Here is a 12,868-nt window from a genome sequence, read left to right on the forward strand (position 1 = left end):
GAAACGCTATTGGCTGTTTAAAAAAAGGGGAGGAGCTGCTAACAGCTGAAGCCGCTTCAGGGGAAATTACGTCAACACTGAATAATGCGGCGCGTTTCAAGGCACTTTGTTGGGCCTTTAAAGGCACAGTATGTAATTTTCACCGCTAGAGGTCGCTTATTCAAAACAAAGGCGTAGCTTGATGACACCTTGATTTCGCGGATTCATTGGAGTTGTTGTATTTACCTCTACAGCCAGTGGAAAGCAATCCGACGGGACTCGGGAAGAAATCATATTCATGGTTGAGCTAATGTATTAAAGATTTATTAACGTTACTGTAGTATGAAGCAGGGTGGCATGGAACGAGACCGCTGGATTGGTTGCTAATGAGAGACAAGCGTGACACACGGACACGGCTCGAGAGCAACAAGTGCGTTCGCTCGGCGCTACTATGAGACACTTGTTTACACTGCAGTGAACTAGATCATATTAGGCATGGTAAAACATGGGACTCGCAGTAAATCAAGAAAACGAGATTTAAACAATAAGACTAACTGTGTTGAGCTGTATAACAATGATTAGTTTTCTGTCGATTAATGATCCAAACAGTTGCCCATCTGTCTAATAAAACATATCATATATCAAAGCGCCTTTGGTGTTTCCATGGTTTCTACAAAATAAAACGGTATGATGTCATTGATAGGTGACATCTTTCTGGTTAAAATTGCTTATTTCTCTAGATTTAAACATTCTTGGAAACATTTGAGATAATGTAAGTACACAACTCAACAAAATATATAACATTGTTCTAGTGGTTTTTGGATATTATAATCTAAATATCTTACACATTGTGCCTTTAATACAGATGTTTAAAAGGACAGAAGGATGGATTTTTGCTTCAAGTGATTATAGGCTGGGAGAGTTAAATTATATTTCACTTGTCTTGATATTTCAAGGAACACCTCACCACACAAACTTCCACAGCGTTTTAAGCGTGGTCTTAAAACCCACCTTTTTAGCAGAGCTTTTAATTGATAATAATTTTTCAGTTTTATTTATTTTATTTACTTATTTATTTATTGTTGTTGATTGTTTTTAATTCTGTAGCCCTTTGTGATTTTGTTTAATATAAAGTGCATTATAAATAAAATGTATTATTATTATAATTTATTATTATAGTTTCTATATAGTTAGTAGCCAAAAAGCCATTTTAAAATAGTTAAGCGAGAAAAAAGAAATGTTGCGCCTCTTTTTAAATCCCACCAGCCGAGAAAACATCAACAGATCAGCTCGATAATCACTGTTTGAACCTGAACATGACCATGGTACACAGACCTCCCACAACTGTTGCCATTGGCTGTTTTGACTTACCCCACTGTATAGGCGATTTTCACATGTGTGGGTCATTTCATCCTGGGGCTGTTCTGGCCACATCATTACTGGTCCACATGAATCCAATGACTTGGTTTAAAACCAGCAAACAAGCAAGCATAAACTATTGCTCTGTTTGTCCAATATTCAAATCTTCCTCCAAGTGGTACTAATAGACAAAACTGAGGTGTTGGTGTTTGTCTTTGTTTCTTTCCACTTCCACAACAGACGAAAACAATTAAAGGCCTTTTTTCAACAGATTCTCCTGTAAATAAAAATGTACGAGCATATGAATAGGATAACACCAACACTTCCAGCCGTTTACATTATGAACACATTTGGGTGAGTCATGAAACCTGTCAAGATCATTAATGGGTCCTATTTTTAACACAATCAAAATCTACTAATATGAACCAAATGGAAATTATAATTGAGAATAACGAGAATTTTTGGATTTGGCATATGATTTGTTATGTGAAAGGTGATCTGGACTTGTTTGAATGAGATTCCACATTTACTGGTTTTGACAGGCATCTATAGCTAGTCTAAAACAACAAACAACATCAATGCACACTAGTCCATACATGAATATGGTTTAGATAAATCTCTTTACCTGTACTTAAGTCTCGTAGTTTTTACCGTGGTAAGGTAACTAAAATACGAATGAGTAAGTGGCCAAAAACATAGGCCAAATTTTGAGGCGATTCAGTGTCACGTGATCGAGTATTCCCGCCTTATACAAAATTATCTTGGTACCCGTAGTTTCCGCTAAAACGATGTTACTAAAATAAAATAAAAAATACAGTAATATTTTTGTAGTAATAAACTTTGAAGGTTATTCCATATTCATTTATATTGTTTTACAATATAACAAACAACGGAAATAATAATGGTTGCTGCCTAACCCTGGTATTTAGGCAGAAACTATGGTAATGGTAAAACTCGGTAATTGACAGGTTTAAATATGCTTAAATATATATATATATATAAATTGGATAATGCATTGATTGACGCAGAATGTGATGATTGACACGCGTTGCAGCCAATCAAAGCAGCATGGGTTCAGTTGAGTTTGGAGGGGTGGAGAAACCGCAACGTGCACACATGCACACACCTGAGAAACAACGAACACACTCCTTCAGAGATCGTCGAAAGATACAGCAGGTATAATATTGCCTTTACATAAACTTATATTCATGTAAAAAAATATATATATGTGTTTCTACAAAACAAAAGGTAGAAATTACCTTAAGGACGAGGTTAAATAAAACATGAATATTAAATATAGGCTAGTTTGTCCATTTTTTTATTTTGTTTATTCATCTAATATTTTTTAAATGTATTAATAAATATGATGATAATATATCGGTGCGTTATTTTAGAAATAAGTTTTCCCTCATCATGAAATGTCTAGAAAAAGATTAAATATATTCACGACTGTTGATAATCGTTTTATGGCGGTTTATGTTTACAATTGTCATGGTTACATTCTTTGAGTGTGTGTTTCCAAGCCAACAGATTTTTTTTTTTTTTTTTTGGCCAACAGAAACCGCACACTTCCTTGTAAGCCCACGTGACGTCTTGAGGACCACCTTAGTGCACTAAAGCCTTTGGTGTAAATCCCTTAAATACATTCAGTGGAAATGTTTACAGATTTTATAATAGCTCATGTCATTGTATACCATGTTAATGTTGTGTGTCACAGACCAACCTGAAGCTGCAGGTGTAGCTGAAGTGGAATCCGCAGAGACCAAAGACTTGAGATACACCTGAGAGAGAGAGAGAGAGAGAGAGAGAGAGAGAGAGAGAGAGAGAGAGAGAGAGAGAGAGAGAGAGAGAGAGAGAGAGAGAGAGAGGTGTGTGTGTGTGTGTGTGTGTGTGTGTGTGTGTGTGTGTAATGGCCGCGGATGCAGTGCACGAGCTCAGACAGCAGTGCCTCAGCAGGGGTGCGTCAGGAATCAAGGGTCTTGGAAGGCAAGGAAAATATTCAAATCTATTTTAAACATTAAACAGTGAATATATATAAATCCTATGATTCAAAAGTTAAAAGTTGTCGTTCCTGCTAAGCGACTGATGAGTTATTACCATTGAGATAATTAACCTCAGGTTACTCCAGAGGGACTGAACCCATGATAGGGTTTAATCTCACCACGGCCAAGTCATATTTCAGCCAGTGTTTTATTTTGTATTTCAAAAAGTTAAAGGTGCAGTGTGTAGTATTTATGAGGGTCTATTGACAGACATGCAGTATAATTGTCTCCCTGTGACATGTTCCTTTCCTTCAGTTTTTACAGAAAATATCTTGTGATCCATGACAATCAGTAATACATTATTAAAATAATAAAAAATATCAAGCTGGGGAAAAAAGACTTTGGACACCAAATGTACCTGTAATAGAATCACCCATGTACAAACATAACATTAATTGTTTTATGTTCATTAACTTTAACTTGATGTACTAAAATAAGTCAAATTACGACATAAATAATAAAATGAACATATAGTTTTATATAATAATAAATATATACACATATAATAAAAACAAAAAACATAGACATTTAAAAAAAACTACAACTCTAATATGGAAACAGTAAAAAAAAAAAAAAAAGTGAATGAAAGCAATATTAGTATGTTATTAAATAACACTGAATTCATCCAACAGCAAAATGTACAACTTGTTGTGCATAAAGAAAATGGAGGCTATTTTTTGCATTGTCATTTTCATGAAAACAAATTCTCAATACTGCAATGTGTCCTGATGCTTCACGTTTGAGCTGTGTTAGTTTTTATAATTCTCATTATTCTTTGTGATTGACAATCATTTTGAGATGCTTAATAGTTGCAGTGTTTTTTTCAGTTTGACAGTAATGCTGTAGTACAAAGATTTATATCTAAAACAGCATAAATTAACATTAATAAATTGCACAAAATGCAATTATTTGTTTAGCCTTACACTAGTGCAGCGTTTCTCAAAGTGTGGGGCGCGCCCCACTGGTGGGGAATAGAGACATGACAAGTGGGGCACGACAAACGGGAGGAAATGTGTTAATTTTTTGTGCCCATCTCTATTAACCTTTTGAGCGGTCCCACATGGGATTTTTATTTCTATGCCCCTGAGAGTACAGACCCACATATGGGATTTAGAATGTTTAGTGACGTGACATAACTGTCAGATTCAAACGGTGGGACGCGCTTCGGCTGGCACTGAGCCAGATGCATACGCGCTCAGCTCTTGACATACGTCATGCAGTGTTTTCAACCGCATACTGTTTATTTTAGGTTTAATTGAATAGGTAACATTTAAATACACAAGTACTAGTAAAACAATACATTTAGAGTTTGTAGAATACACACTGGTGTCTTTGGAAGCAGCAATAACAATCCATTCAAATATAATTGGCCGACATGTTTTATTCATATCAGATACACATAGTGTAAGTAACTATAAAGTTTGCTCGATTCTTCTCCCAGTTCACCGGTCACTTACTTATTCCAGGAGAAGCTGATGAATATACGTACTGCAAATCCGATTGACAGGACTCTGAACTGCAGTGCATTTGTTCAAACGTGGCAGCGCCCATCTCACATTATAGATCAAAATCAAGATCATTTATAAAGGGGTTTAAATGGCAAAACACACCTACAATTGGATTATTAGACAGTTGATGACATGGTAAGCAAGTATGTCAATATTTTGAATAAAAAAGAAAAAAAAGTAATAAAAGCGATACATCTGTCATTCAGCGCTATTTTGATTATGGTGAGTCACGTGATAAACATGACGCGTTGCCATAGAAACATTAAGATGAAACGTTCTAAAATAACGTTGCCTTAAAAAAAACTCAGCTAAAATATTTTGACTGTACACATGAAAGGTTTAAATGTGATGTTAATCAAATAAATGTTAACAGGCAAACTTAAAGCCTAGATAATTACCATTTTGTTGGGTGATTGGGGACAGGTGGGGCTTGTGGCCCTTCCCTACCTCCAAAGTGGGGAATGGCAGAAAAAGTTTGAGAAACACTGCACTAGTGAAAATGTGAAAAAATAACATGCAAATGATATGAAAATATTGTCACAATGCAAAAAATCTTACATCTTAGTCTTAAAATAGCTATTAAATATACATTCTAATTTATTAAGATACTAAAGACAAAACTGCTTAAGACCTTTATACACTGAACATTACAAAGTAGTATTTGATTTTTCACCATCATTTTCTGACTTTTTAAATCTGAATTTCTGCTTTTTATGTCATAATTAATCTTATGAATCTTAACCTTGGTCATTTTGACTTTTTTTTGTCATAATTACGACTATTAAAGCCATATTTTGCTCTTTTCATTTCATAGTTATGACTTAGTGGGTCATAATTTTGACTTTTTGGTCATAATTATGACATTGTCACATTTCTGACCTTTTATCTCACAATCATGGCTTAGTATGCCATCATTTCAACTTTTTGTTATAATTATGAAATGATGTTTTGTCGTATCATTTTAATTGATATTTGGGGTGAAATATGACTTGGACATGTACTTCATGAACTTCACCTAATAAGTTTGGTGATGTTAAACCATGATAAACCATGATGTTTGAGGTGATAAATCTAAAGTTCAACGTATATTTTTTTCCAGGACGTTCCGCATTATGGATGATGATGGCAGTAAATCTCTGGACTTCCAGGAGTTCCAGAAGGGTCTGGAGAACTACGGCGTGTCCATGGGGAAGGACAAAGAGCAGCAGATCTTTGCCATGATGGACAAGGACGGAAGCGGCAGCATCAACTTTGATGAGTTCCTTGAGAAGCTAAGGGTGAGGAGAACACATACACACACACACACACACACACACACACACGTCTCAGGATGCAGAAACGCCTGTAGCTGACTGCGATGTGTCTGCTTCAGCCGCCCATGTCCGGCGTGCGCAGGCAGGTGATCGCTCAGGCCTTCCAGAAGCTTGAGAAGACCGGAGATGGCGTCGTGACTGTGGAGGATCTCCAGGGTGTGTATGACGGCAAACATCACCCCAAATACAAGAGCGGAGAGTGGACAGAACAACAAGTCTTCCGCTCCTTCCTGGACAGCTTCGACTCTCCGTACGACAAGGATGGAAAGGTTCCTCCCGTTTATTCCCGCATTTACAGTCTGTCTGGAGATTAGATTGTAAATCATCATCATCACGAGTGTTCATTTCGGCCCTCAGTTCTTTTATACACTCATTCAATAACACAACACGCAGTCACAGCTGTCACACCTTGAAGTTTCTGAGAACTTGTTCACAAACACACTAGTCCTTTTGAGATCAAAGCTTTATCAAACAAAGAAAACTAGAATTCCTCTTATATTTAAAGGGTTACTTCAGCGATTAACATATGGCTTTGTATCAGTAGAAACCCTGGAGTATATTCAAATGATTGTGCTTTCCCCCCTCATATCCCCCTGAGACGAGAGATTTATGAATTTTATTTCTGGAAAAATTTCTCCCGTGGAATCTTTGGCCAAAGGCTAAAGACTACAGCCAGCAGAGGGAGCCATTTTCACATGTTTTGAACCCGCGCATGAGAGATGGAGATCACACTCACAGCTCAGCTCGCAGCTGCAGGCATTAATTTAGACGGATGCTAAGTAATGTAAGTGTTTTAACTTCTCAAATTAATTTCTATGAAAGTTAAGCTTTCAAAGGCATGAACTGAAAACGCGCCAGACTGAACTCGCGTTGTGAATGTATGCCGTGAGTGTAGTCGCGAAGTATCAGCTCTCATCACGAGCTCATCAGCTCATTTATGACGTTAAATGTAATCTGACTCCTAATCTGAGTCTGCTGTGAGACTCACGCTGCAACTCGATCGTTGTATTGAACACACACGTTCAGTATTTAATTGTAGTGTCTGTTCTCTAACTCAGTCTCTGTAATCCAGTAGAGGTGGCTTTGGGAATGGCCTCACAGGGCAGCGAAGCATTCTGGGAATTGTAGTCTTTCACCCCCATCAGACAAAAATACGTTTTCTGTCTTTTCTCAGTCTAGAAAGCACCAAATTCAAAAATAATTTCACATTTCTACTACATTAAAGGGGTACTTCAGCGCTGGGAAGATGAATCTGTATTTAAACTGGGTCATTAATGTAGTAGAAATGTGAAATTATTTTTTAATTTGGTGCTTTTTAGACTGAGAAAAGACAGAAAACGTATTTTTGTCTCATGGGGGTGAAAGACTACAATTCCCAGAATGCTTCACTGCCCTGTGAGGCCATTCCCAAAGCCACCGCTACTGGATTACAGAGACTGAGTTCCTACAATTAAATACTGAACGTGTGTGTTCAATATAACGATCGTGAGTCTCACAGCAGACTCAGATTAGGAGTCAGATTACATTTAACATCATAAAGGAGTTGATGACCCCTCGTGATGAGAGCTGAGGTAATCGCGACCACACTCGCGGCATACATTCAGAACGCGTTTTCAGTTCATGCCTTTGGAAGCTTAACTTTCATAGAAATTAATTTGAGAAGTTAAAACACTTACATTGCTTAGCATCCGTTTAAATTAATGCCGGTAGCTGAGCTGTGCTGTAAGTGTGATCTCAATTCCCCATGCACGAGTTGAAAACATGCGGAAATGGCTCCCTCTGCTGGCTGTAGTCTTTAGCCTCTGGGCAAACATTCCTCTCGTGACGCAAATATCGTCAATTTGCGTCACGAGAGGAATTTTTCCAGAAATAAAATGCATAAATCTCTCGTCTCTGGGGGATATAAGAGGGGGGAGCACGATCATTTGAATATACTCCAGGGTTTCTACTGATAGAAAGCCATATGTTAATCGCTGAAGTAACCCTTTAATGACCCATCAATACAGATTCATCTTTCCAAACAGAAGCATCTCATGTAAGCTTAATATCATTAAAAACACCTGATACGCTTTGATATAGTTTGCTATGTTCAAAATGTCCATTACAACAGATAATCTTTCTGTCGACTTCTTATATCATAATTATGACTTAGTATGTCATAATTTCGACTGACTTAAGTCAAAAGCTCAACTTGTATTTCACAATTATAAAAAAAGTATCAATTGTGTCACATTTTCAACTTTTTATCTCATGATCTACTGTCATAATTTCTACCTTTTTGTCATAATTGACAGTCACATTTGCGGCTTTTTTTTCTTCATAATTTTGCCTTTTTGTCATAATTGACTCTTAGTCACATGAAGTGTCAATTTAGATGTTTTTTGTCTTAATTGTGGCGTTTTGTCATAATTATGACAGTGCATCTATCCATCATAAAAGGGCATTTATGATGATAGATACACTTTTAATATATGGACATTTTTTAATATAACTGATTGTATTTGTCTGAAAGAAGAAACTCATATACACCGAGAATGACTTGAGGGAGAGTATATCATGGGGTATATATTATAAACATAAGTTATATTAATTGACTTAATCAATTTTTTGATTATTAACTTAGTATTGAAAACAAAAGTTTAAATTATAAGTCAATTAACATAACTTATGTTTATAAATATACTTTTTGTTTTCAACTTTTTATCTCATAATTACTCATTTTATATCAACTGACTTTACAAAGTCATAATTTAATGTTAAATTATTTACCAAAGCATGTTTTTTTCCCTTATGTGGCAGATATGCTCTTATTGTACTCACCAATTTTTTCATTTTTCAGAATTGTAAACGCAAAAAGACAAGCTATTTATTAATCACCAAATGAATTTAAGACCTTTACACACTGAAAATTACACCTTTTATAAATGAAAATGATTCTTTCATATATTTTATATACAAATGATTCATTTCGAGTTATGTTTACCACCCTTTTTTGCAGTGAACTATTATTATTTCACCCCTTTGACCGCAACGCATGTTATATGATTATAGCTATTGTACTATAATTGTGTTTGGAAATAATGTTTTTATGATTTGATGTATTCCCATGAAGTGAACACCTGTGTTTGGTCCTGACAGGTGACGCTGGAGGAGTTTGTGAACTATTACAGTGGGGTCAGTGCTTCTGTGGACAGCGATGAGTATTTCATCACTATGATGAAGAACGCATGGAAGCTGTAATCATCATCATCATCGCCGCCTCAGTGCATTCCATTTGTCATTAGAAATAACACTGAAATGCTGCAGATTGTAAACTATTTACATGTAGAAATCATGTCTAATTAAAGGTTTTGATTGCTACATCTTGCCTTAATGTTTCACACATTGCTTGTTCCCAGAAGACAGTCCCTCTCATAGATCCAGCTGATTCTGATTGACCTCTGACCCAGGACACGAAAGTAAACGCCTGACATGTCAGAATGTGGGCTTGTAAGACAAACGTAAGGTTTCTGATCTGACAAACAGCGTTCAATCAGTTGTTAAACCGCAGCAGCTGTGCGTCGACAGATGTATATGAGTGTGTGTCGCCATCTGCTGAACATTCACAACATGACACCTCAACGATTATTGATGCCGTCAGTGAGCAGAACAAGTCTAACTCAAATATCCACTCCACACAGATTTCTGTCTACTTTACCCAAGCTAAATACACTACCATTCAAAAGTTTAGGGTCAGTAAAAAGAAATTCGTTTATTCAGTAAGGATGCATTCAATTAATCAAAAGTGACACATTTTTAACATTACGAAAGATTTCATTTCAAATAAATGCAGTTTTGAATCTCTCCAAGAAAAGGTATCAAATTCCACAAAATATGCAGCAGCACAACGGTTTTCAACACTGATAATGATCCGAAATGTTGATCTTGAGCGGCAAATCAGAATGATTTCTGAAGGATCATGTGACACTGCAGACTGGAGGAGTAAATTACAATTTTAAATATCAAACATTGCAGTTGTTTTTAATATTTTTGATCAAATAAATGCAGCCTTGATGTGTACATGAGACAAAATATTAAAAAAATACCTCACCCCAAACTTTTGAACGGCAGTATATTTCACATACAAGTAAATTATATCATATTTCCTTTATGTAAAATACATTTTCATTGGATTTTGGGGTGAAATATGACCCAGATGTGCATGAGACTCATCCATAAAATCATAAAGAAAACTCCTTGTGAGAAAGTGAAGCCCACAATTTGACATAAGACAAAAATTTATTTCAAATCTTTTTTTTCTTTTTTTTACTTTGATATTACTATTTATTTTGTAAAGGAGTTTGGAGACATGGTGTGCTAGTAATTGATAATATACGCATAGAAATTTACAGAACATTCAAGGGTACAAGTGTTTTTTTTTTGTCCTTTTTTCGGTCTAAATGCACTCAAACTTCCAACACACGAAGAAACATGGTCTCCAAATGACATGAAAATGGATAAAAAGTTAATATAGTAAACCAATATTTTTTTTTAAAAAAAAAAGGCCAAAACAATACAAACCCTCAGAATATGGAAAATAAAAACAAATACAGAGATGCTGCTTTAAATGTTAAATTCTCATCAGATCAACTAAAAAAAAAGAAATATTAAACATTAATCTGCCCCTAAACGAAGCTACACAACTCAATTGGATGTTTCAAGAGACGCTGGGGTGAAGATTTTTCTCTCTTTTACAGGGGGCGAGATCTAGAAACACGAGTCCGTGTGCCGGTTGAGTCCTTTATTCGTTAACACCGATGAGAAATCTAACTACCATCTTAGCAGACTAGTAAAAGTGTCAGCTTGTCCTAGAAAGTGAACATCCAGGAGACGCTTGGTGAAACTGGCAGAAATCAGACGCAACCTGGGGAAAAAAATGGTACAACTACACCGAACACAGGGGATATAGGTCAGGTGACCGGCGCTACCGGCCAGCTGATTGGCCGATAAGTGTGATGATGCGGCAAGGTCACGATGAAACGTTCTGAAGCTGAGAGCCAATGAAAGGGAGAGAGAGAGAGATAGAAAGAGAGAGACCGAGAGAGAGAGAGAGAGAATGAGTAAAAAACGGTCCCACGGTAGAAACTGCAGTCTTGTCGATTCCGTGTCTTAAACGGAGAGAGAAACGCCCTCACACTCATCAATATGATGAGCGACCAAGTCCAAAGCCATACATGGAAAAGTCTCGATTTTTTTTCTTCCTTTTTTGTTGTCTTTTTAATTTGTTTATTTGCAGTCCAAGAGGAAAAAAAAAAAAAAACTAAAACGAAACGATAAAAAAAAAAAAAAAAACAGCTCCAGATTTACAATAAATGTTGGAGGGGAAAATGAACTACAGAAGTTTGGGTGAGAGACTCCGCCCCCTGGGGTCCTCAGCGGCGGTCTGACGGGGCTGTCCGCGGAGACGCCTGCGCTGAAGCCCTGGTGGCGGCTGTGAGTCGAGCAGATGATGCTATGTGCTCTCGGCCGCTGGGGTCTCGCTGTTCTCACAGTTCCCTGGAAGAGAGACACAAATACACAATAAAACAAGAGCGTATATATCATTACCGTACCACTGTAGGCACACTAAAATTATGATCCAAGTTATTCAACTAAATATATAAATACAATAAATAATTAGGTCTTATTTATTTCTATAAACTATAATACTGATCTGCCAACATTGTCCAACATTGTAAATTAAAATGAGCTGATAACATCACTGTTTTCTCCAGAACGACTGTGCAAGATTAAAAAACACAAAATTCTCATAATACACATTGCAGCATCAGCTGTTTTATCAGTGTCTGAAATAATTTAATCAAGGATTTAGTCTCTCTAAACCCCGCCTTTCTGACAGCCTGTTCTGATTGGTCAGATGGCCCTGTCTGTTGTGATTGGTCAGATGGCACTGTCTGTTGTGATTGGTCTACTCTGCTCTGATTGGTCAGATGGCCTAGCCTGTTGTGATTGGTCCAAGTAGGGTTTGCTGCAGCCTGCAGAGGATATCCAGCTCCAGGCCCATCCAAGCGTGACATCAGAAATCAGGCCCTGCAGCTAATTTCATTGGTTAGGTTTGGGGATCAGCGTTTGGTGCACGTAGGCTATCAGTATTTCATTTATTTCAGTGACGGGTAGGTTTAGGGATCAGAGTTTGGTGTTAAGGCCGTCTGAACGGTGTTGTGAACTGTGAACATGACCAATAAAATCTTAGGAATCAGCTGCAGGGTGCCATTGGCCTGTAGTCTAGCAGCAGCAAATCTAATCTGCTGCGAGTGTCGTCTAGCCACTCTCAATACACTTCTGAGCTGTAAAAACCAAACTCTGGTCAGGCCAATCACATTGTGTATAGAGTTGGTGGGCGGGGCTTAAGATAACGACGGCCGAGTTGCGTTTGCGTGCTTCTAGTAAACACAGAAACTGGCGAACGGCGGCGGTCTTTCGAATCAGCTTCGACCGCGACTCTGGAAGACTTGAGTTAAGCTTTTCTCTGAGAAAAGAACAAAGAACGGCACTGAAGTCATTCTTAAGAAGGGAAGATGTGTTCTGAGTTTAGCCGACCGGATACGGCGAATGTTTAATCAGTCAGCGAGCTCTGCTTCACCTTCGTTGCTCTAGTTGGTGTAGCGCTATCCTATCGTGTGCAGAG

The 12,868-nt window shown here is 37.2% G+C and overlaps 2 protein-coding genes across 6 annotated transcripts in view; one reads left to right on the forward strand and one right to left on the reverse strand.

Annotated features, from left to right (window-relative positions):
- Nucleotides 1–2,475: 2,475 nt before the first annotated feature.
- capsla (calcyphosine-like a) lies at nt 2,476–9,553 on the forward strand. 3 transcript variants are annotated; one of them, XM_067453337.1, is made up of 5 exons: nt 2,476–2,514; nt 3,056–3,324; nt 5,988–6,165; nt 6,261–6,470; nt 9,340–9,553. In XM_067453337.1, exons 2-5 carry the CDS (start codon nt 3,248–3,250, stop codon nt 9,439–9,441), a joined length of 567 nt encoding a protein of 188 aa, XP_067309438.1. In that variant the 5' UTR covers nt 2,476–2,514; nt 3,056–3,247; the 3' UTR covers nt 9,442–9,553. The 3 variants fall into 3 exon arrangements, with proteins under 3 accessions (XP_067309438.1, XP_067309439.1, XP_067309440.1); XM_067453338.1 differs by lacking the exon at nt 2,476–2,514 and adding an exon at nt 2,891–2,965; XM_067453339.1 differs by lacking the exon at nt 2,476–2,514 and adding an exon at nt 2,901–2,913.
- A 410-nt stretch (nt 9,554–9,963) lies between these two features.
- The window catches only part of ranbp3b (RAN binding protein 3b), a 35,571-nt gene continuing 32,666 nt past the window's right edge, over nt 9,964–12,868 (reverse strand). For all 3 annotated transcript variants that reach the window (XM_067452830.1, XM_067452829.1, XM_067452828.1), the window contains one exon: nt 9,964–11,736. In XM_067452830.1, the coding sequence (XP_067308931.1) occupies nt 11,693–11,736 (44 nt within the window). In that variant the 3' untranslated portion in view covers nt 9,964–11,692. The remainder of the gene's footprint in view (nt 11,737–12,868) is intronic.

Source organism: Pseudorasbora parva, chromosome 9 (genome assembly GCF_024679245.1).
Source record: "Pseudorasbora parva isolate DD20220531a chromosome 9, ASM2467924v1, whole genome shotgun sequence".
Lineage (NCBI taxonomy): Eukaryota > Metazoa > Chordata > Actinopteri > Cypriniformes > Gobionidae > Pseudorasbora > Pseudorasbora parva.